General features: G+C 45.1%; 1 protein-coding gene across 2 annotated transcripts in view; it reads left to right on the forward strand.

Moving 5' to 3' along the window:
* LOC145356866 (ethanolamine kinase 1-like) overlaps positions 1–24,199 on the forward strand; it is a 60,326-nt gene that overhangs the window by 13,072 nt on the left and 23,055 nt on the right. For both annotated transcript variants that reach the window (XM_080209824.1, XM_080209825.1), the window contains 2 exons: positions 5,308–5,567; positions 20,222–20,362. In XM_080209824.1, the coding sequence (XP_080065950.1) occupies positions 5,308–5,567; positions 20,222–20,362 (401 nt within the window). The remainder of the gene's footprint in view (positions 1–5,307; positions 5,568–20,221; positions 20,363–24,199) is intronic.

Consider the following 24,199-nt stretch of genomic DNA (forward strand, 5'->3'; position numbering starts at 1 on the left):
GGAAATCTCGTAGAAACTTATAAAATTTTAAGAGGATTAGACAGGCTGGATGCAGGAAGGATGTTCCCAATGGTGGGGGTGTCTAGAAACAGGGGTCATAGTCTAAGGATATGGGCTAAAACATATAGGTCTGAGATGAGAAACTTTTTTGCCCAGAGAGTGGTAAACCTGTGGAATTTTCAAGAAGCAGTTATCCCACGGTGAAGGGGATCAAAGGAAGGGTGGGATCAGGCTATTGAGTTGGGTGATCAGTCATGATCATAATCATGGAATCCTACAGTGCAGAAGCAGGCCATTCATCCCATCGAGTCTGCACTGACCACAATTCCACCCAGGGCCCTATCCCTATAATCCCATGCATTTACACTAGCTAGTCTCCCTGAGACTGAGGAGCAATTTAGCATGGCCAATCCCCCTAACCCGCACATCTATTGCCTGTGGGAGGAAACCAGAGCTCCCGGAGGAAACCCATGCAGACATGGGGAGAATATGGAGATTTCACACAGACAGAGACCCAAGCCAAGAATTGAACTGGAGTCCTGGCACTGTGAGGCATGAGTGCCAACCATGAATGATAGAGCAGGTTCAAAGCGCCGCCTCCTGCTTCAAATTCTGTGTTAAGATTTTCACCACCTTGTGTGTCAAGAAGTATTTACAGCTATCACTTTAATTTTAAGGTTATGCTCTCAAGTTCGAGGCTCCCTGTCAGATGATATAGTTTTTCTCCATCAATTCTATGACGAGGGGTCATTGTCTTAGTATAAACGGGAGCAAATTTAAAACAGAGTTGAGGAGAAACTAGTTCTCCCAAAGGGTTGTGAATCTGTGGAATTCACTAAGCAAATATGCAGTGGATGCTGGGACACTGAGTAAATTTAAGAAGGAGTTAGACAAATTTTTAAATGGTAATGGGTTGAAGGGTTATGGGGAGAAGGCAGGAAAATGGGGATGAGGAGCATATCAGCCATGATCGAATGGCGGAGTGGACTTGATGGGCCAAATTGCCTAATTCTGCTTCTGTATCTTATGAAGTAATTCCCTTTGTTTATCAACCTTCTCCACCCCTACCCCGCACCACTCCACCCACCCCACCCCACCAACTTTCTATAAAGCAACTCTGGACATGCTTATAAGGATCTTGTTAAAAGTAACAAAGCTCCCCCACACTGTGTGAACTCTTCTTGTCCTGAGGAGAATAACAGCAAAATGTTACCATGGATTCACAGATTCCTAGATATTTACAGTACAGAAGGGGAGGCCATTCAGCCCTTCATGTCCATGCCAGTCAACAAAGATCTGACTGTACTAATCCCAATTTCCAGCACTTGGACTACAGGCCTGGAGGTTACAGCAGCGCAAGTGACTATCTAAATACTCCTTAAGTGTTATGGCAGTTTCTTTCAGGCAGACAGTTCCTGAGTCCTGCTATCCTTTGGTTATTGACCACTCTGCTAAGGGGAAAAGCTCCTTCCTATCCACCCTATCTATGCCACTCATAATCTTCTCCACCTCTATCAGCCCCTCTCAACCTTTGCTGTCCTTTCTGAGGAAGACAGAATATAGCCTATCCAAGTTTTCCTGCTAGCCCAAGCAGCATCTTGGTGAATCTTCTCTGCACTTGCTCTAGCGCAATCACGTACTTCCTATAATGTGGTGACCAGAGCTGCACACAGTACTTCAGTTGTGGCTTGACCAGCATTTTATACAGTTCCATCATGGTGTCACTGCTGTTGTATTGTAAGCGTCAGCTAATAAAGGCGAGTATCCCATCTGCATTCTTATCATAGCTGGGAGTCTGCCTCCCCCTCCTTCCCTCCCTCCCACTCCCTTTCTCCCCGTCCCTTCCTCCCTCCCTTTCTCCCTGTCCCTTCCTCCCTCCCACTCCCCATCCTTCTCTTCAGTATGCTGGGAGTAGGTATAGAACTTTAATTTGATGGTGCGAGGCTAATGCGTAAGTCAGATGGGCGATGCATGTGTTCAGTTGAGAATAATTACCAGCTGTAAAACAGACAGTGTTTATTTACAGAAGTCACACCATAATTGTAATCTTCCTTCACTTTTATTAGTCTGTTTACATTATGATGGGATGATATTTATAGATTATAAATATTTTTAGTCAAAAGCCCCATCAGAATTAGGGTATTTTTTTCTTCATTAACTGCTCTCTGGATGTCGTTGACATCAGCAGGGCATCATTGATCCTCCCCTGGCTGGCTGCAGAGTTGTTAAGTCTGGTTGGCTGTCCTCCCAGAGGTATCATTGATGAAGCGTGACCTCTCTCACTGTATTGGTCAATCCTGCAAATAGACTACCTTCCCTCGGCCAATGGAAAACAGAAGAGACTGTCCATAAATCGGCTTTTCCCCGCCTGCAACTCACATTCTTTATTGCTTTACTCGGCATGGTAGCACAATGGTTGGCACTACTGCCCCACAGCACCAGGGACCCGGGTTTGATTCCGACCTCAGGACACCATCTGCGTGAAGTTTGCATGTTCTCCCCATGTCTGCGTACGTTTGCTCCGGTTTCCTCCCACAGTCCAAAAGACGTGCTGATTAGGTGCATTGTCCATGCTTATTAGCGGCATGGTAGCACAGTGGTTAGCACTGCTGCCTCACAGCTCCAGGGACCTGGGTTCGATTCCAAGCTCGGGTCGCTGTCTGTGCGGAGTTTGCACATTCTCTGTGTGGGTTTCCTCCAGGTGCTCTGGTTTCCTCCCACAGTCCAAAGATGTGTGGGTTAGGTGGATTGGCCAAGCTAAATTGTCCCTTAGTGTCCTGGGATGCATAGGTTAGAGAGATTAGTGGGTAAAAATGGGGATAGGGCCTGGGAGGGATTGTTGTCTGCGCAGACTTGATGGGCCAAATGGCCTCTTTCTGCACTGTAGGGTTTCTATGGTTAAATTCTCTTTCGTTGTTCCCAAACAGGCACTGGAGTGTGGCAACAGAGGGTTTTCACATAACTTCATTGCAGTGTTAATGTAAGCCTACTTGTGACTAATAAAACAAATGTTTAACTTTGGCTCTATTTTCTAAAGTTAATGCTCAGAGTAGTTCAGTTAAACCCAAGTCCATTCCTTGCTTGCCACCAAAACCAAATTCAAATTCCTATTGAATCCAATTTGTGGTCCCCACAAGAGAGACAAACAAGATCCAAGCTGACAAGATAAGGCTTCCATCCTGGTCTTAATCTGACATTTCTTCGTAACAGAAGATTATAATTAAAATCCAAAGATAATTGGAGAAACAGTTTTGTTAATCACTGCTATTTTCCCCTCCCCCGTGTTGTTATAGCAGTGTCCTGGAGATTAATCTGCAATTTTTGGAGTTTCCAGGCAAAATTCCTGGAGGGTCATCAATGGAGAGTTGGGGATGTGATAACAGGACACTTAGAAAATATTAACAGGATTAGGCAAAGTCAACGCAGATTTATGAAATGGAAATCATGATTGAAAAACCAACTGGGGTTTTTTTGAGGATGTAATTGGCAGAATAAAGTTTATTTATTAGTGTCGCAAGTAAAGCTTACATTAACACTGCAATGAAGTTACTGTGAAAATCCCCTAGTGGCTACACTCCGCCACCTGTTTCGGGTACACTGAGGGAGAACTTAGCATGGCCAATGCGCCTAACCAACACATCTTTCGGACTGTAGGAGGAAACCAGAGCACCTGGAAGAAACCCACGCAGACACGGGCAGAACATGCAGACTCTCATCAGACAGTGACCCAAGCCAGGAATTGAACCCGGGGTCTCTGATGCTGTGAGTCAGCAGTGCTAACAACCGTGTCACCCATACAGCTATAGTTAGAGTAGTTGCCACTTGCCCTGGCCTCTTAGCAGCTGGCAGTGCCCATCAGGCAGGCTCTCTGCGGAGCATCATTGGAGAGAGATCCCCCTGATGTGTGATTGGTGGGGAGGGAGGGTAGGGGTGAGAGCCCCAGTACATGTGTGGTAGGGGAGCGTTGCCCCAATGATTGGCAGAGCAGAAAGGAGCTTATTTTCCTCACAGATGGGGTTTCCTTTGAAGATGGTGCCTTGAGTTCTATGGAGTTGATTCTATCAGGCCCCGTCCTGCAGAGTGACAGCACAACCACCCCCACAGATTCTCTGCGCACCAAGTGCCAGAAAATGTGGAGTGAAAACTCGGCTGTGTACCTGGCGTGACACACGCTGGTTTTCTGTCTGAAGCTTACGTTGCCAGATTTTGGGAAAATTCCACTTGAGATTGAAGGACGTGGGGCTGGAGTGAATGTGGCAGGCGGTGACTAGTGGGATCACGTAGGGATCAGTGATTAGGCTTCAGCTATTCACAACATAAATCAGTGATTTGCATGAGGGAATCAAATGTTGTTTTCCCAAGTTTGATGGTGGCATAGAACTTGGTAATGAGAGTGGTGAGGAGGATGTTTTCGATCCTGCAATTTGATTTAGATATGTTGAGTGAGTGGCCAAATACAGTGCAGAAGGAGGCCATTCAGCCCATCAAGCCTGCATCGACAACAATCCCACCCAGGCCCTATCCCTGTAACCCCATGTATTTATCTTGCTAATCCCTCTGACACTAAAGGGGCAATTTACCATGGCCAATCAACCTAACCCACACATCTTTGGAGGGTTTGTGAATGTACTGAATGTGGAGGAGGGAAGGATGTCAAATTAGTCATCCTATCAGTAAATAAATATTTAGTCACTCTTGTGCTTTGAGGTTTAGATGCCTGGCCTGCCTCTCCTTAAAATCCATCTGGATCTGGATGACCCATTTTCTGGAGGGGGAATCAGAGTGAAGTGGGTTAGTGTCTGTGCAGTGAACACTCAAAAGGTAAACAGAGGTGGGAGTGAGGCTTCACTGAGGAGAATGTGGGTGGAGCAGGAATGTTGGGAAGGTGAAAGTTGGCTTCCAAACAGTGTGCGGTGCCTGGTGACAAACATGTACTGCAAACAATATGAGACAAATCGAGATGTAAGAAGCACAGTTAATATTGCTGATGCAGGACTCGGTTTCCTCTGGATGCTTCGGTTTCCTCCCGCACTCGAAAGATGTGAGGGTTAGGTGGATTAGTCATGCTGAGTTGCCCCTTAGTGTCAGGGGCATTAGCAGTGTAAATACATGGAGTTAAAGGGATAGGGCCTGTGTGGGATTGTTGTCAGTGCAGGATTAATGGGCCGAATGGCCACCTCCTGCGCAGTAGGGATTCTATGATTCTGGACTGGTAATTAACATTTGGTTGTGGTACCTAACTGCGATCGCGGCCAGCCAAATTTTACACCAGATACATGGCTAATGGTAAACTCCTGTTTATTCCAGTTATTTACAGAAGGAATCACAAACAAACTGGTTGGCTGCTACATGGAGAACAGAATGGAAGATGTGGTCTTGGTGAGAGTTTATGGCAACAAGACTGAGCTATTTGTGGATCGGGACAATGAGCTGAAGAGCTTCCTCGTCCTCCATGCCAACGGCTGTGCTCCGAAGCTCTATTGCACTTTTCAGAATGGTCTCTGTTACGAGTTCATACACGGAATGGCACTTGGCCCCCAGCATGTACGAGAACCAACTCTATTCAGGTACCAACATTTACTCATCACGTAGCCTCTATACCTGCATTCGCGCCATGTGGACAATGCAGAGAGCTGTTGCCCTTTCATTTCTGCTACTGTTAGTCTGATCCTGACCTGACAACATAAGACTATAAAATATAGGAACTGAATTAGGCCATTTACTCCACAGTATCTACTCTGTCATTTGATCGTGGCTGATATGTTTCTGAACCCCATTCTCTGTCTTTTCCCCATAATCTTTGATCTCTTCACCAATCAAGAACTCATCTATCTCTGTTTTAAATACACTCAATGACCTGGCCTCTTCTGTGGCAATGAATTACAAGATTCACCACCCTCTAGCTGAAGAAATCCATCCTTCTCTTGGCTCTAAAGAGTTGTCCTTTAATCTGAGGCTGTGCCCTTGGATACTAATCTTTCCTCCTACTAATGGGAACATCTTCTCCATGCCCATTCTATCTAGGTCTTTCAGCATTCTGTAAATTTCAATGAGATCTCCCCCCTCCTTCTAAACTCATCGAGTACAGACCCAGAGTCCTCAAACACTCCTCATACATCAAGCCTTTCATTCCCGGGAAGTTTCTTGTGAGCCTCCTCTGGACCCTCTCCAAAGCCAGCACATTCTTCCTTAGATGCAACACCAAAAATTACTCACAATATTTCAAAACTGGCTTGACCACAGCCTCAGTAATACATCCCTGCTTTTGCATTCTAGTCCTCTCAACAGCCCTGAACAGTTACTCTTGTCTTTTAGTGAGGAACTGTGTGGAAATGTTGGGGTGTGTTTGGACAGTCCAACAAAAAAAGACCAAATTGTGTTTGTAAATGCGGTTTATTTGGTGTTGGTAGTCCGGATAGACTGGGAGGAGATGAGAATTAGGAACAGTCAATCTTTTTTGGGAGGCAAGCAAGGGGCAATTCTGATGAAGTCCTTAGCTGATAATCTTAGATGAGTAATAGTAAGCAGTTTAAGGTCAAACTATTTATTCTCAAACTATATTTTAACTTCATTTTTTTTGAAACCACAAAGATGTGGAGATCTTTTCTTACATCTGATGACTAAGCCTTACAAGGATTTGGACTAAAACTAAGTAGTTCCATTTCAATTATTTATAATCGTAAACAGTTTCGGAGGTATTGGTATTACTAATTATGGCCATCAGATTGGATTAGAAGATCAATTAAGGGATGAATTTTTTTCCATTTATTTTTTTTTCCTGAACTGCGCATGCAGTTTGGACTCCTGATCTACAAAACTTTCCAACCATTGACTTCCTCGTTGAAAGCACAGAGTCATCAAATATCCCATTCTTAAAGAATGTTCCATCTTCTATCTCATTCTCAAAACGTACGAGCTCATATTTCTATATATCTGTTTATTTTACAAGCCCGTTAAAGTCCGATATTCTTGGTGATTCCCCCTTTGACATCATCAGCAAACCTGTATACAGGTTTTGTGTCTTTTTCTTTTAAATCCTAGCCCATCTGCCATGGAGTTGCACCCAAGAAATCCAGACTAAATGGGTGAAATAGGATTAAAGGACTAGGACACATGGACTTAGTTCAGTTGCCATTTTGAAGAGCTACATTCTGTCCCTCCTTTATAATTTTAGATTATTTACAGTTAAGTGGTAACTTGGGAAGCAGTTAAGCGAGTTGTTGCATTGGAGGCACTCTGCATTCTGGGCTGAGGAGCTGACAACCACAAAAGGCATTAGAGCACCACCCAGGGTGGAGGGTGTAATTACAGTGTGACCGTTTACATAGACAGTTCACATTGTAAAAGCAGGCCTAGGCATTGATGCTGCAAATTGTTGATAGGAAGTTGCTCATAGAATCATAGGTCCCACAGTACAGAAGGAGTCCATTCGGCCCATCGAGCCTGAACTGCCAACAATCCCACCCTATCCCGCAACCCCACATGTTTACCCTGCTAATCCCCCCCGAAACTAGGGTCAATTTAGCACCTAACCCACACATCTTTGGACTGTGGGAGGAAACAGGAGCACCCAGCGGAAAACCACACGGACACAGGGAGAATGTGAAAACTCCACACAGACAGTGACCCAAACCGGGATTCGAACCCGGGTCCCTGACGCTGTGAGGCAGCAGGACTAACCACTGTGCCACCGTGTTGTCCGCATTGTGATGCAGCCATGACATTTTCATTCTTAGAGTTATGTATTTATGCCGAAGGATGTCATGACACTGAGACTTGGGGCGGCCCGCCAGCTGTTTATCAATCTTGAAGGTGCCATAAGCTTAACCTGCGCGGGGTCTCCTCTCGTTGAATAACAAAATGAGTTATCTGTTAGCAGTGCTGTTTAATGGCCGTTGGGGTAAACAGGCCTTAAACAAAGGATTGCAAATTGGATTTCCTGAAAAAGATTCAATTTCTCTTATAATTTAGTTTTGTTTTCATTTTTGTTTCCAAAAGCATCGGGACAATCAGTGCACTCCAGAGTGAAACGTTCTTTGCATCTATGTCAACCATTGACTTTGTAACAGCTGTGGCCATTTGTTGAGCTTTTATTCTCCTCCACTGTCTCCCGCTCCCCACCACATTCAAAGAAATGAAATACAGAACGTGTTTGCGCTCATTGGACTGATTCAGTCTCGGCAAGCCTGAACTTCTCAAAGCAAGGGAAGGGAAGAGCTAATGTTTGGGGAGGAAATTTTTTTTGAAGGCGGGACCAATTCTTGGAATAACACACCATAACATGTGACCATTTGGCTCTCTATTACATTACACCTAGATAAGGAAATGCTCACTTCTTTTGGATCTCTGATTTCCCTTTGCCTGTGAATGGTAATGAGGTTGTAATTTGTAAGTAGCACCTGCTACACTGCAGTCAGAGGAGCAGAAAGACTTACCTAGGAATAGACCATTCAGCCCTTCGAGCCTGCCCCAGCTGCTCCTCGCTCTCTCCTTTGTCCTCGCATCACCTTTTCCCGAACAACAAGAGGGTAACGAGAGGTGTAGTTAAATATTTGAGCAGTTGGTGGAACTTGAATTCAATAAAAATATCTGGAATTAAGAATTGACCGATGACGATAAAAACCATTGCTGATTGTCATAAAAACCCATCTGGTTCACTAATGTCCCTTCAGATAAGGATGGCAGATTTCCTTCCCTAGTCTGGCCTATGCATGACTCCAGACTCACAGCAGTGTGGTTGACTCTCAACTGCCCTCGGGCAACTAGGGATGGGCAATAAATGCTGGCCAGCCAGTGATTCCCCCAGTCCAATGAACAAATTTAAATTTAAACAGCAGGTCAGAGACTTTGGTGAGTAACTTACCTCCTGACTCCCCAAAGCCTGTCCACCATCTAAAAGACATAACTCAGCAGTGTGACGGAATACTCTCAACTTGGTCTAGATGGGTGCAGCTCCAACGCCACTCAAGAAGCTCAATACCACCCAGGACAAAGTAACCCACTTGATGAGCATCCCATATTCATTCCCTCCACTGCTGATGCAGATTGGTAGCAGTGTGTACCATCTAGAAGATGCCCTGTAGCAACTCTCTTTGCCAGCACCATCCAGACCCACAATATCTACAACCTAAAAGGACAAGGGCAGCAGACAAATGGGAACACCACCACCTGGAAGTTCCCCTCCAAGTGACACACCATCCTGACTTGGAAATATATTGGCTGTCGCTTCACCGTCACTGGGTCAAAATCCTGGAAATCCCTCCCTTACAGCACATTGGGTGTACTTACACCTCATGGACTGCGGTGGCGGGTTCAAGAAGGTGGAGGGCATTTGGGGATGGGCAACAAATACGGGCCTAGCCGGCAACCCTCTCATCTCATGAAAGGATATTTTTAAAATCTGGCCCATGGAGCCAAAGCCCTTTTCTTTGTCTCCACCTCCAATATTTCTATAATTACATCATAATAGAAGGAAGAAAATGCTTATCTTACTGAGCTCCTGGCTTTTGAGTTTGGCTGTTTGCAGCAGTGTCTAACAGAATATTCTGGGGCAGTCCTGGAATGGTGACAACCCCATTCCTAATACGGTATTCCTTCATGTTGCCACACCTTGGCAGATCACCTAGTCCATTGCTACTCTTAATCATTAACCTGACGAACTATGTATCAGCAATCTTCATAGAGATGAGCTTTTCCTTTCCTCATTGTGTGGATTGGAGATTATAATTAGTTTCTACGTCACCCCCTTGGCCCAATATGTGTGACCTTGGACATCGACCAGTTGCTGTTGCCTTAATGACTCGGTCAAAGGATGGCACCTCCCTCCATGCAGTGCTCTGCCAATACTGAAGTGTCAAACAGCACTGGGTGGTTTGAGAGAATTGCTGAACACAGTCACACTCCTTTCCGTGGCTCTGAAATACCGCCTCACTTTTACAACTGTTTCAAATACCTTTACATGTTTTGAGCTGATGGAAAGGCCTCCATCTTAGCAAGAGTTTTGTAATTGGTTCTGAAAGGTTTTAGTTGCTTCTGGTGAATGGTCTACACTGGCTGTTTTGGAAGCTTGCTTTCTCACAGTGCTTTATATTGTTGGTTGTTGTCAGCCTGGCCAACGGACAAAGTGACAGACTCCAGTCATGATTTTGGTTCTGGCCGATTGCCAGAATTCTCTGTCTAGCAGGCTTCAGAGGCACTGGCCTGCACTGAATGAGTAACATCCAGGCACTGGATGGAATTCGAAGAGATGTCCCACCCTTATCAGATCATTGCTGGGGGTGGTGTTCCATGGGGTGGGGGGAGAGAAGAGAAGGGAGGGGTGGTTGGTATTGTTTGGATGGGTGTTCTATTATGGGGGGTTGGGGGTGAAGGGTATTGTTTGGATGGGTGTTCCATTCTGTGCGGGGAGGAGGTGGGTATTGTGGGGGGGGTGGTGTGATGGGTATTCTAGTTAGGGAGTGTGTTCTATTGTGTGAGTGGATATTCTGTTTGGGTGGGTGTTCCATTATAGAGAGGGGGTGACGGGTGTTGGGTGGGTGGGCGTTCCATTGTGGGGAGGGGGGTGATGGGTATTGTGTGGGTGGGTGTTCGGTTGTGTGGGTGGGTTTTCCATTGGGATGGTGGGGAGAGATGCTGATTGCACTGTGGTGGTTGGGGTTTCTATTCCTTAAATTGGGCGCCCATCGTGGAACCTGCCCCTTAACTGATTTTTGACTCTTTGGCTAACAATATGCTGAAGGAAGCTGCCCTTGCTTCCTCCCCATTTTCTCACCCACTGCAGAATGAGAAAATTCCCCTCTGTGTCTCATGTTATTAAATATTTGGCTCTTTGAGTTCCTGGGTCTTCAGAACTCTCGTTGCACTTATAGTGGAAATGTTTGTTTTTTTATATAGTTAAAGATCATCTCCCCCCCAAAGCTCCAGAACAAACAGTCATTTCTGGGTGACAGGACAACCTTCTGTTTAAATATTATTTGATCTGAGTTGATTTATTATTGTCAAATGTATGAATATGCAGTGAAAAGTATTGTTTCTTGCATGCTACACAAAGTATACCATTCATAGAGAAGGGAAGGAGAGAGTGCAGAATATAGCTAGGGCATAGAGAAAGATCAACTCAATTCTAGGTATGTCCATTTAAAAGTCTGACAGTAGCAGGGGAGAAGCTGTTCTTGAGTCGGTTGGTACATGACCTCAGACTTTTGTATATTTTTCCTGACGGAAATTCACCAAATCAGGAATATAATTATTTAAAATTACAAGAAGCAGGTGAATGTTTTTTTTACATGCGAATCTGTGGCTTGGATGGATAAACTTTGAGCTGTGCGGTCACATGGCAAATACCACAGCTCTTGCACCACATCTCCCTTACTTCTCTCTTTGGCACGGGACATGTTAAATCACAGTCACGTGGATAGCAGTGGTGGTAAGTCTGTGATACCAGAACAATGTTACCATGGGCGAATCCTGGAGCTGAGTTCGGGCTTTCCCAGGCGGAATGGGTCCTGGAGCTGTAGAAGTCGGGAGCATATCCTAGCACTTTGTATATAAGTGTAGGTGTTTGAATAAATAGCTTTTTGTTGTTCAAACCTGGTGGTCGCCAATCACTCAGCTACTATGTTAAAAAGATTCCAAAGTGCTGGAGTGTGGTTCAAGAGAAAAGTTCCCCTTTCAAGCAAATGAGATGGATTATCTAGAATATACAGACCATGAGATATAGGAGCACAATTAGGCCATTTGGCCCATCAAGTCTGCTCTGCCGTTCAATCACGGCTGACATGATTCCCATCCCCATTCTCCTGCCTTCTCCCCATAATCCTTGATCCCCTTATTGATTTTGAACCTATTTATCTCTGTCTTAAAGACACTCAATGACCTGATTGCCACAGCCCTCTGTGGCAATGATTCACCACCCTCTGGGTAAAGAAATTCCTCCTCATCTCAGTTTCAAAGAAGCGTCCCTTCGCTCTGAGGTTGTGCCCTTGAATTCTAGTCTCTGCCACGAGTGGAAACATCCTCTCCACATCCATTCTATCTAGGCCTCTCAGTATTCTGTAAGTTTCCAATTAGATTCGCCCTTCATCCTTCTAAACTCCATCAAGTATAGACCCGGTCTCCTCAACTGCTCCTCATTTGTCAAACCCTTCATTCATGGGGTCATTCTTGTGAACCTCCTCTGGACTCCCTCGAAGGCCAGCACATCCATCCTTGGTGATGGGACCCAAAACTCTCAGTATTCCAAATGGAGTCTGACCAGAGCCTTATCCAGCCTCAGCAATACACCCCTGCTCTTCTATTCTAGCCTTCTAGAAATAAATGCTAACATTGAATTTGCCTTCCTAACTGCCAACTAAACCTGCATGTTAACCGTAAGAGAATCCTGAACCAGGATTCCCAATTTCTTTGTGCTTCAGATTTCCGAAGCCTTCCCCCATTTAGAAAATGGGAATGCACAAGGGCCATTAGAAGATAAAGTTAGGGCTTTCAAAAGGCACCAGCCTTCAAACAGCAGAACTCCAGAGAAATAGAGAGAAAACGTCTCTTGCCTTTTGCTGACCCCCAGAGAGGGAAACCTGTTTTCCAGCTCTAGCTGGAAACCAGCTCCCAGACTAGTTTCCACAGAGAGAGAGAGAGGGGGGTGACATGGTGACACAGTGGTTAGCACTGCTGCCTCACAGTGCCAGGGACCCAGGTTCAGTTCCCGCCATGGGTCACTTTGCGTGGAGGTTGTGTGTTCTTCCCATGTCTGTGTGGGGTTCCTTCAGGTGCTCTGGTTTCCTCCCACAGTCCAAAGATGTGTGGGTTAGGCGGATTGGCCATGCTAAATTGACCCTAAGTGTCAGGGAGACTAGCTAAAGTAAATGCATGGGGTCATGTGATAGGGCCTGGGTTGGATTATTGTAGGTGCAGACTTGATGGGCTGAATGGCCTCCTTTTGCACTGTAAGGCTCTTTCAACTTCAAACAGCAACATAGAATCATAGAAATCCTACAGTGCGGAAAGATGCCATTTGGCTATCGAGTCTGCACTGACCACAATCCTACCCAGGCCCTACCCCGATATCCCTACATATTTACCCGCTGATCTACGCATCTCAGTACTCTAAGAGGCAATTTTTTTAGCGTGGCCAATCAACCTAACCCGCACATCTTTGAACTGTGGGAGGAAACCGGAGCACCCAGAAGAAACCCATGCAGACACAAGGAGAATATGCAAACTCCACGCAGACAGTGACCCAAGCCGGGAATCGAACCCGGATCCCTGGAGCTGTGAAGCAGCAGTGCTAAGCACTGTGCTACTGTGTCACCCTGCTTATCTCCCTGTTAGCCGAGCTCCACCCCATATGACTTTCTCTTGTCAATCATTCTAATTAAACCCTACCCTAAAAACCCCAGGGGACAACCCTAAAATTAACAAAACTGCATTAACGCAGATTAAAACAAACACCCCAATAATTAGGAGCAATTATTCTTCTGCATGCTTGGCATGTGAGCTAATGGGCGTAGGCAAATAGCATCGTAATCAGAGCTGAAACACAAAGAGCCCCATCATAAGAAATATGACACAAATACACTTCTTAAAGGCACAGTATTGTCAATAATAGATAGTTTGTTGTTGTTCAAACCTGGTGGTTACCAATCATTCAGATACTACACACGGATAAAACACGAGAGCAAATCCAAGTGTGTCCAGAATATAAATCCAAGATGATTTTAAATTAATCTCTTAACAAAATGATCAAAGGGTTGTTAGACTGTAACTGGTGACAACTCTGTATTGGATATAATGTGACTAATGGTAACAAGCTGTAAGAGTCAGCTGACCCAATAAACCATGGAACCAATTACAGAATGATATGATGGTCAGCTGACTCGCTATAAATAAAACCCTGTTGGGAATTTGGGGGAGCTTGGGCTGGCCCAGGGCAAGCCCAAAGTTTGGAGTAATGAAGTTTCTTTATTAAACCCTTTCTTTGATTTATAAGTTGGACTAAGTTTTTTGTCATATTTTTATTATCTGCATTTGAAGAGTTTCTTCCAATGAGACAAGGGTTGGGGTTAGCTCTTAAGAAAATGCACATTTTCCTGTAGCAAGTTAGCAGTGGAAATAAAGAACCTTTTCTGTATATTTCTTCGCATCGAATTAAGCTCAAACCTTTTAGTTAAGGCAGAGAAAAATCTGTATATCCCAGCTTTGAATATATTAAATGTTGGAGCCTCCAGAAACATCTGGATGGAGAATTCCAAATATTCACAATCGTGAGTTAAGCCATTTCTCCTCACCACTGTCTTAAATAATCAGAACCTCCTTCTGAGGCTGCATCCCCATGTTTCCCAGACTGGAGGAATAACCTCTCTGTGTTAATCCCAGCAAGTTCCATCCGAACCTTCTATTCCTGCTGCAGAATTCCAAGCTGAGGGAGGGGAAGATTTCTGCTCGGACTACCTGAGTTTTCTTAAACATGGTGGAAAGTGGGTACAATGGGGGCTGATTGCTGGGTGATTGGTAGGAAGAATTTCTGCTCCCCTTGGTCCACAAGCAGTGTTTGAAAGTGTACTTAGCTCTTCCTTGCCTCTCTTTAATGGCCCAAGGAAGGAAAATCAGGTGGGATTATAGCTGAGAAAGAGAGACTGGAAATCTGAAGCTCATAACCTTGTACGTAAATGAATGACTTGTATTCTATTCCAGGAGTGGGTTGGTCCACTCCATGCCTCACCCTCGTCCCTTCCCATTCCTATTAAATGAAAATGAGTGGGTTAGGTTCAAGCTTGCATTGGACCCAAATCCACCTCTTTTGGGGGCGGGGGTGGGTGGGGGGTGGGGTGCTGAAATTCGCCGCGGTACAAGTCATTTTTATAAATATCCCTTTCATTCCTTTCCTGAACTGGGAAATTGATTCATTTTCCTTTGAATCCTGCAGCTGAACACGGTTTTACTGGGTTGCACGTCAGTCTGTTCTCCTTCTAATCCCTCGATTGAAAGCATTCCTTGTTTGGTTAACTCTATTGCATCGACAGCTTAGCTTATAACCATGTTCTCCACGCCTTTCAGTATTGTCCGCATTTTGATTCCCTGCACTATGTTGGAAAGAGATCTTGCCCTTCCTCCACTGCCCTTTTCTTCTTTTGCCTGTTGCTAAAACTTCTCAATAAACTACTGGTTTAAAATCCGAAGTCTAATCTGCTGTTCTATGAATCCTTCCTATTTTTAGATTAATATAGAACGTGTCAAGGAAGGTGCATTGATAGGACTGTAAAACAGGTTGAGTATCAACCTGCAAGTCCTTGTGGCACATGCCAATGGCTGTAGTATAAGCGAGAGAGATTCCTGGTCAGCCATGTGGAAAGAATGCTGGAGCCTCTACCATCACTATCCATAGAATCTGTACAGTACAGAAGGAAACTATTCAGCCCATTGAGTCTGCACCAGCTGTCAAAAAGAATCTTACCCTGACTACACCCACCCTATCTCCATAATTCTGCACATTTACCATGACTAATCCATCTAACCTACACTACATGGGACACTAAGGCACAATTTAGCATGCCCAATCCACCTAACCTGCACATCTTGGGGTGGCATCATGGCACAGTGGTTAGCACTGCTGCCTCACAGCGCCAGGCACCTGGGTTCAATTCTCAGTTAGGGTCAGAGTCTGCACGTTCTCCCTGTGTTTATGTGGGTTTCCTGGATTCCTCTAAAGTGTGCGGGTTAGGTTGATTGGCAATGCTAAATTGCCCCTTAGTGTCAGAGGAATTTACGGGGTAAATACGTGATGTTACGGGAATGGGGCCTGGGTGAGACTATGGTTGGTGCAGGCTCGATGGGCCATATGGCGGCAGCCTGCGCTGTAAGGGTTATGTGGGATTCTGTGATCTTGATTCTGGATTTAGAGCTGGCATAACGCTGCCAAACTGGGAGGCTGACAGTTCAGGACCACTACACATGCACAGAGACCCGCTGGTTTCAGTCTCCTGGGTGGAATGGGCCCTGCCCCCTGAAATTTACACTGGTGACCTCTGTAATGCACAGAGTGTGAGAGATTCTTCTCTGAACTCCCTCTGAAAAAAAAACAGCATGAATTACTCCAGTTTTCCCGTGAATTCAACACTTAAAATTTTTTTGGGAGAGTTCTCCTCAATGAATGGTGGTTAAATATTGCATCATGTTGTGCCATTTATTCACTGAGCCTTAGCTGGAAGGCCTGTATCTTTGATTTTGTACTGATAGACTAGTGTGATATAGGGAAATGATTAGTAACCCACCTGTACATAAGCTTGCAATCTCTCAACTCTGCATTCATTTCATTCATTTAGCCAGTTCTCCTTTTTAAGCCTCCTCACACTACCTGCTTCAATGTGCGTTCTGTTCCCATGTATAAAGCAGTTAACAGTCTAATTTAGAGTCTGTGCCCCGATTCTGGAGATTGTCTGACAATTTCTCAGAATTTTAGGAATTTGCAGAGTACCTTATCTTCAGAATCTTCTAGGCTCCTCAGCCACTCCTCATATTTCAGATACCTATTAGTCTGGGTCTCCAGGCACACAGGTCACTGAAGGTGGCCACGCAGGTGGGGAAGGAAGTCAAGAAGGTCTACGGCATTGAATTTAAAAATTGGCAAGCTTCATAAAACCTTAGTTAGGCTCCAATTTGAATATAGTGCCGCAAGGGCGGCACAGTAGCTCAGTGGTTAGCACTGCTGCTTCACAGCTCCAGGGACCTGGCTTCGACTCCTGGCTTGGGTCACTGTCTGTGTGGAGTTTGCGCATTCTCCTCGTGTCTGTGTAGGTTTCCTCCCACAGTCCAAAGATGTGCGGGTTAGGTTGATTGGCCATGCTAAATTGACCGTAGATCCATAGGTTAGAGAGGATTAGTGGGTAAAATATGTACAGCTTGGGAGTAGGACCTGGGTGGGGTTGTGGTCAGTGCAGACTCGATGGGCCGAATGGCCTCTTTCTGCACTGTAGGGTTTCTACGATTCTATGATTCTGGCCACCACAGTACCAGAAAGATATGGAGGCTTTGGAGAGGGTACAGAAAAAAATTTACCAGGATGTTTCCTGGTATAGAGGGCATCAGCTATGAGGAGAGGTTGGAAGAACTTGGTTTATTCTCACTGGAACAGCAGAGGTTGAGGGGGACCTGATAGAAGTCTACAAGATTTTGAGGACCATGGACAAAGTGGATAGTCAGAAGCTTTTTCCTAGGGTGGAAGAGTCAATTACTAGGGGTCATAGGTTTAAGGTGCAAGAGGCAAGGTTTAAAGGAGATATATAAGGCAAGTTTTTTACACAGAGGGTGGTGGATGTCTGGAACTTGGTCCCGGTAGTGGAAGCAGATACAATAATGACATTTAAGGGGCGTCTGGGCAAATACAAGAATAGGATGGGATTAGAGGGATATGGTCCCTGGAAGGAAAGGGGGTTTTAGTTAAATTAGGCAGCATGGTCAGTGCAGGCTTGGAGGGCTGAAGGGCCTGTTCCTGTGCTGTAATTTTCTTTGTTCTTAGTTTGATTACCCCCTCCTGCGCAGTTTCCAATTCTGAATATTCTTGCTGTGGTACAGGGGCCAGGATTACACACTGTCTTCCAGGGCTAGCCATCTCCTTGAGCTTTGCACCCTTGTGCACTAACTACAGATCTTTAGGCCCTGTTAGATTCTCTTATTGCCACTTTGCACTGTGCTGTTGCTTTCAGTAAATTAACCAAAGAGCTAAGTCCATGATACCAATGTTTCATTTTGGGTTCTCTGTGTACTAAGCTAAGAAAAAGCACCACCTTTTAACAGAAACATGCAACACTTGCCCCTCTAGCATTTTACAGTTTTTTACAATTTTACAAATGTCAACTTCACAACACTATATTATTGTATATTTTTCCAGAATAAATCTTGTATGAGCTACCTGATTTCCAAAGCTCTGTGGACATCTCAAAACAGCATCCCTTCGCTTCGAATCACCTGCTTCTTGGGAAGGTGGTTGTGTAGTGGCACTGTTGCTGAACTAGTAATCCAGAGACCCAGGGTACTGCAATGGGAACCTGGCTCAAATCCCACCATGGCAGATAGTGAAATGCAATACAAGTCTAATGATGACCATAAAACCACTGCCGATTGTTGGAAAAAACCCATCTGGTTCACTAATGTCCTTTAAGGAAGGAAATCTGTTGTCCTTATCTGGTCTGGCCTACATGTGACTTCAGAGCCATAGCAATGTGGTCAACTTCCAATTGCCTTTGAGCAACTAGGAATGGGCAATAACTACTGGCCAGCCAAGAACGCCCATGTCTCATGAATGAATAAAAAGAAATCAAATTCATGAGTCAACCCTCTTTTGGTAGAGCCATTTCTAGCTGACCCCTACTATTATTGCTATTCATATTTGAAGAAAGCAGGAGGATTTTACACACTATTTAACATTCTTTGTAACCTCATTTTAAGGCGCTATGCTTCGGTCGATGGAAGGTGTTGTGGCGCAGTGAGTAGCGTCCCTGACTCTGAGCCAGAAGATCTTGGTTCAAGTCCCACCACAGGACTTGATGGCCAAGAAAGTTGCATTGGAAACAGGGTTGAGTGTGAAACTACAAACCATTCCAACACATGCTCATTGTAGCAAGTAGGAGCAGGAGAGATTTCTGGGTCAGCCTAGTAATGGAATGAATGTTGGAGGCTTGCAACATGTGTGTAAAAAGTGTATACTGCTCCAATAGCTCTGACTCCCTGAATGAACAATAACCCACCGCCATCATCATTCAGATCGATCTTTCTGGCTGGTCAAATTGATCAATTTGTTAAGAATTATATTTGTTGTAAATTGCTGTGGTGAGTTGCAGTCAGCAGATTTTCAGGAAAGTGGCAAACTCAGATTTCTTTTGTATTTAATTAGCCCCTGAGTGGAAGTCATTGCATTTTCTGTTTTCTACTCTTCCGAGGCCTGATGGTCGTATCCACATGTGGGATGAAGCTGTGTCACGTGTAAGGACTTTGCGAGAGGGAGAAGGAACTCTCTGGAAATTATAAAGTTCGATGGTTAGTGGAATGCCAAGGTGAAAGGTCAAAGGCTATGATGCAGGATACACTTATTGAAATGAGTTAGCAGATTAGGCAAACATAAAGTGTAATTGGATTTTAAAGGCCTGTAGATTGTGGAAGGGTGCAAGCTATGAGAGAGGTCCAACAGAAAGTGATTAAAGATAGAAGTTCTGATATATTTTGTAATGGAGGGAGGAGGAAAAATGTATGAGGTGGTACATGTGACACATAGGGGGAACATCCAACACATTTTGAGGTCAACAACAGTACCATTGTTATGATTTGATTTATTATTGTCACATGTATTAACATACAATGAAAAGTATAGTTTCTTGCATGCTATATAGACAAAGCATACCATACATAGAGAAGGAAAGGAGAGAGTGCAGAATTTAGTATTACAGTCATAACTAGGGTATGGAGAAAGATCAGCTCTCTCTCCAGTCTCCTGGAGATTCATCTTTAATTTCTGGAGACTCTTGGCCAATCCTGGAGGGTTGGCCGCCCTACCACTCCTACAGCCCTCCACTTCACTGACGGTGGCTTTGCCAGTCATCACCTGGAACTCTTTCCTCCTCTGCTACTCTCAGTACTCCTATCCATATCCTTCTTCAAACCCAACTCTGACAAACCTTTCTTAACCTCCTGATTCTGCCTGGTATCCATTTTCTGTCTCTTGCATCTCTCTCTGATTTCCATTTACAGTGCCTGGAACCAAATACATTTGTTGAGTTAACCCATCCAAACAGATTATAGGATTGTCATCTTGCTATCTCACTGTATTTTGTGTGTTAGGATAGAATCCGTGCTGTGCAGAAAGAGGCCTTTCAGTCCATTGAGTCTGCACCGATCACAATCCCACCCAGGCCCTATTGCCGTAACCTCACACATTTACCTTGTTAATCTGTTGACACTGGCCATGTTAAATGGACCCTAATCAACCCATCCTGCACATCTTTGGACTTTGAAATTGTCTGCCATGCCTCTTACATTACCCACTTTGGACACTTCAAAAACCAACACTGAGTTAAAACTTTCAGGGCAATGACCTTTCTTCAGGATTGTTTGTCTGTGTGGTGCTTTGGAATGTTGTGAAAGGAGCTACATAAATGCAAGTTCTTTCCTACGGCGATGATCTCTTTTGGGAAGTCGATTTGTTTGAATAACATGTATGCTTTCCACCTCTTCTCAGGCTCATAGCAACAGAGTTGGCAAGAATTCATTCTATTCACGCCCACAACGGATGTATTCCTAAACCCAACCTCTGGGTGAAAATGCGGAAATATATGGCTCTCGTCTCCTCGGAGTTCACACCAGAAGCTAAAAACATTCGGTATGTACTCAACAATTTGATTTGATTTATTATATGTATTGGGATATAGTGAAAAGTATTGTTTCTTACGTGCTATACCATACCATACGTAAAGGACATAGGGGAGAAGGAAAGGAGAGGGTGCAGAATGTAGTGTTACATAAGAACATAAGAAGTAGGAGCAGGAGTAAGCCATCTAGCCCTTCGAGCCTGCCTTGCCATTCAATAAGATCATGGCTGATCTGAAGTGGCTCAGTTCCACTTTCCCGCTTTCTCCCCATAACCCTTAATTCCCTTGCCTACCAAAAACCTATCTACCCGTGACTTAAATATATTTAGCGAGGTAGTCTCCACCACATCAACGGGCAGAGAATTCCAGAGATTCACCACCCTTTGAGTGAAGAAGTTCCTCCTCAACTCCATTCTAAACTGCCCCCCGCCTTATCTTGAGGCTGTGCCCTCTAGTCCTACTGTCCTTTCTGAGCGGGAAGAATCTCTCTACCTCTACCCTATCCAACCCCTTCATTATCTTATACGTCTCTATAAGATCCCCCCTCATCCTTCTAAACTCCAACGAGTACAGACCCAGTCTATTTAGTGTCTCTTCGTAGTCCAACCCCCTCATCTCCGGTATCATCCTAGTGAACCTCCTCTGCACTCCCTCCAAGGCCAAAATATCCTTGCGCAAGTGCGGCGACCAAAACTGCACACAGTAGTGTGCAGCTGCGGCCTCACCAGTGCCCTGTACAGTCGCAGCAAGACCTCCTGCTTTTATATTCTATCCCTCTCACTATAAAGGCCAGCATCCCATTCGCCTTCCTGATCACCTGCTGCACCTGCAGACTGGGTTTTTGCGACTTATGCACAAGGACCCCCAGGTGCCTCTGCACCGTAGCGTGCTGCAGCTTTTTGCCCTTTAAATAGTAATCCCTCCTACTATTATTCCTGCCAAAGTGGATAACCTCACACTTGCTAACATTATACTCCATCTGCCAGGTCCTCGCCCACTCGCTCAGCCTATCTAGATCCCTCTGCAGACTTTCCACACCCTCCGCACAATTTGCTTTTCCACTCATCTTTGTGTCATCAGCAAATTTCGACACCCTACACTCAGCCCCCTCCAGATCATCTATATAAATGGTAAATAGCTGAGGCCCCAGCACCGATCCCTGCGGCACTCCACTAGTTACCAACCACCAATCAGAATAGCACCCATTGATACCAACTCTCTGCCTCCTATTAGACAGCCAATCCTCTATCCACGCTAACACCTTACCCCCAACTCCATGCCCCCTAACCTTCTGAAGCAACCTTTTGTGCGGCACCTTATCAAACGCCTTCTGAAAATCGAGAAACACCACATCCACCGGATCCCCTCTGTCTACCGTTACAGTCATAGCTAGGGTGTAGCCAGCAAACTGCTACAGGCAACCAGGCTGAACAAGGGCCACTATCCCTTTGGAAGTGAAATGAAGAATCGCCTCTCCTTCCCTTATCTGTTTCTATCTTCATGCTCCCCTGAGAAAAATAGCCTCCTGCAGATTGACGGCAGGAGCCATCGCAACTGCTGCGTTGTCCCTGAAGTTTCAACACCTTTGTTTCCCACAGTGTAACAATGCAACTATGAAATAACAAGTCTGCAACCAATCAGAAACCGGAGTACGTTACATTTTTATAAGTATTGTTTTTTGCACTATACAGGCAAAGCATACTGTACATAGAGAGGGTGCAAAATGTGTTGTTGCAGTCATAGCTGGGGTGTAGAGAAAGACCAACTTAATATAAAGTAGGTCCATTCAAAAGTCTGACAGCAGCAGGGCAGAGATTGTTCTTGTCAGCTGGTACGTGACCTCAGACTTTTGTTTCTTTTTCCCGGACGGAAAACGATGGAAGAGAGGTGATGTTATTTCGGGATCAACTGGATTAGTTATGCAGAGAGCGGGCTTTACCCTGCTGAGTATATGGTGGCTCCATGAAAAGCTGGTTGTGAATTAAATCAGTAGTTTTCATTCGCAAGCTTGTACCATGTTTGTGTTGCATTGCACGTTTGGAAGAGTGGCTTTTTTGGATGCTCAAGCTGTTTTGCTAAATTGGAAACAACAGCCATTCACTGTTGTGATTTCTCTCTCTTAACATTTGTTCAGCACTTTGAAGAAGGGCTGGGAGCATTAAGTAAATGAGAACGTAAGAACCAGGAGCAGACGTGGGCCATTTAGCCCCTTGGGCCTGCTCTGCCATTTAATACCATCATGGCTGATCTCACCTTGGCCTCATCTCCACCTTTCTGCCCGCTCCCAATAGCCTTTCATCCCATTAAAAGCCCATCTAATTCCTCCATGAAGTTGTTTAGTGTTCTGGTGGCGCAGTGTTTAGCACTGCTGCCTCACAGTGCCAGGGACTCAGGTTCAATTCCGGCCTTGGGATACTGTCTGTTGTGGAGCTTGCACTTTCTCGCCGTGTTTGCATGGATTTCCTCCGAGTGCTCAGGTTCACTCCCACAGTCCAAAGATGTGCAAGTTAGGTTGATTGACCATGGTAAATTGTGTCAGGGAATTAGTAGGATAAATGTGTGGGGCTATGGGAATAGAGCCTTGGTGGGATTGTGGTTGGTATGAGCTCAATGGGCTAAATGGCCTCCTTCTGCACTGTAAGGATTCTATGATTCACTGGGGTAGAGAATTTCACAGATACACAATCCTTTGAGTGAAGTAATTCTTCCTCATTTCTGTTTTAAATCTGCCACCCTTTAGCCTAAATCTGTGGCCTTTTGTTCTAGAATGTCCAACAAGGGGAAACTTCCCATCTACGTTTACCCTGTCAATCCCCTTTAACATCTTGCATACCTCAATTAGAACAAAGGACAACACAGCACAGGAAACAGGCCCTTCAGCCCTACAAGCCCGCGCTGCCCATTTTAACACTCAGTGAGTGCCTCATTTCAATCCTCCTTCTACCTACAACTTTTGTCTACACCTCATGGACTCCACAATAAAAGGGTGCAAATTTAGAGAATTATATGTGCGCCAGATTAAGGAAGATCCAATTTAGGGACAATTTATTAACACCAATCAGCCTAAAAGCACGTTTTTGGGGTGTGGGAGGAAACCGGAGAAAACCCACACAAGCACGGGGAGAAGGTGCAAACTCCCACAGACGCCGACCCAAGCCAGAGATCCGACCCGGGTCCCTGTAACTGCACAGCAAACAGTGATAGTCACTGAGCTGTCGTGTTGCCCGTCAGTTGGTCCAGTTTAAGCGTACACTAACCACGTGAAGCACCAGGCAACTCTCAAGAGCAGCCCTCGCACAACCCACCACGTGTATGCCCCTTGTTGGCCAGCAAGGCAGACCGAAAGGTCTTCTTTCATTCTTCTAAACTGCAGTGAGTATAGGCCTAAACTCCTCATTCTCTCTTCATAAGACAAATCCTTCATCTCTGGAATCAATGTGGTGAACCTTCTCATGACAGCCTCTTAACCATTTACCTCCTTCCTAAAGGAAGGGGACTAAAACTGAGTAGAATACTCCAGACCCTGTCCCACCTGTGTAGTTAATAATAAAATTCAGTAATAAAGCGTACCTGACTTTATTTAAAGTTCATCATTTCATACTTAACTAAATGGGTGGTACAGTGGTTAGCACTGCTGTCTCACAGCGCCAGGGACTGGGTTCGATTCCCGGCTTGGGTCACTGTCTATGCGGAGTCTGCACGTTCTCCCCGTGTCTGCGTGTGTTTCCTCCAGGTGCTCCGGTTTCCTCCCACAGTCCAAAAGACGTGTTGGTTAGGTGCACCGGCCATGCTAAATTCTCCCTCGGTGTGCCCGAAAAGACACTGGAGTGTGGTGGCGAGGGGATTTT

This window comes from Carcharhinus amblyrhynchos, chromosome 22 (assembly GCF_965287045.1).
Source record: "Carcharhinus amblyrhynchos chromosome 22, sCarAmb.v2.hapA, whole genome shotgun sequence".
Taxonomy (NCBI): domain Eukaryota; kingdom Metazoa; phylum Chordata; class Chondrichthyes; order Carcharhiniformes; family Carcharhinidae; genus Carcharhinus; species Carcharhinus amblyrhynchos.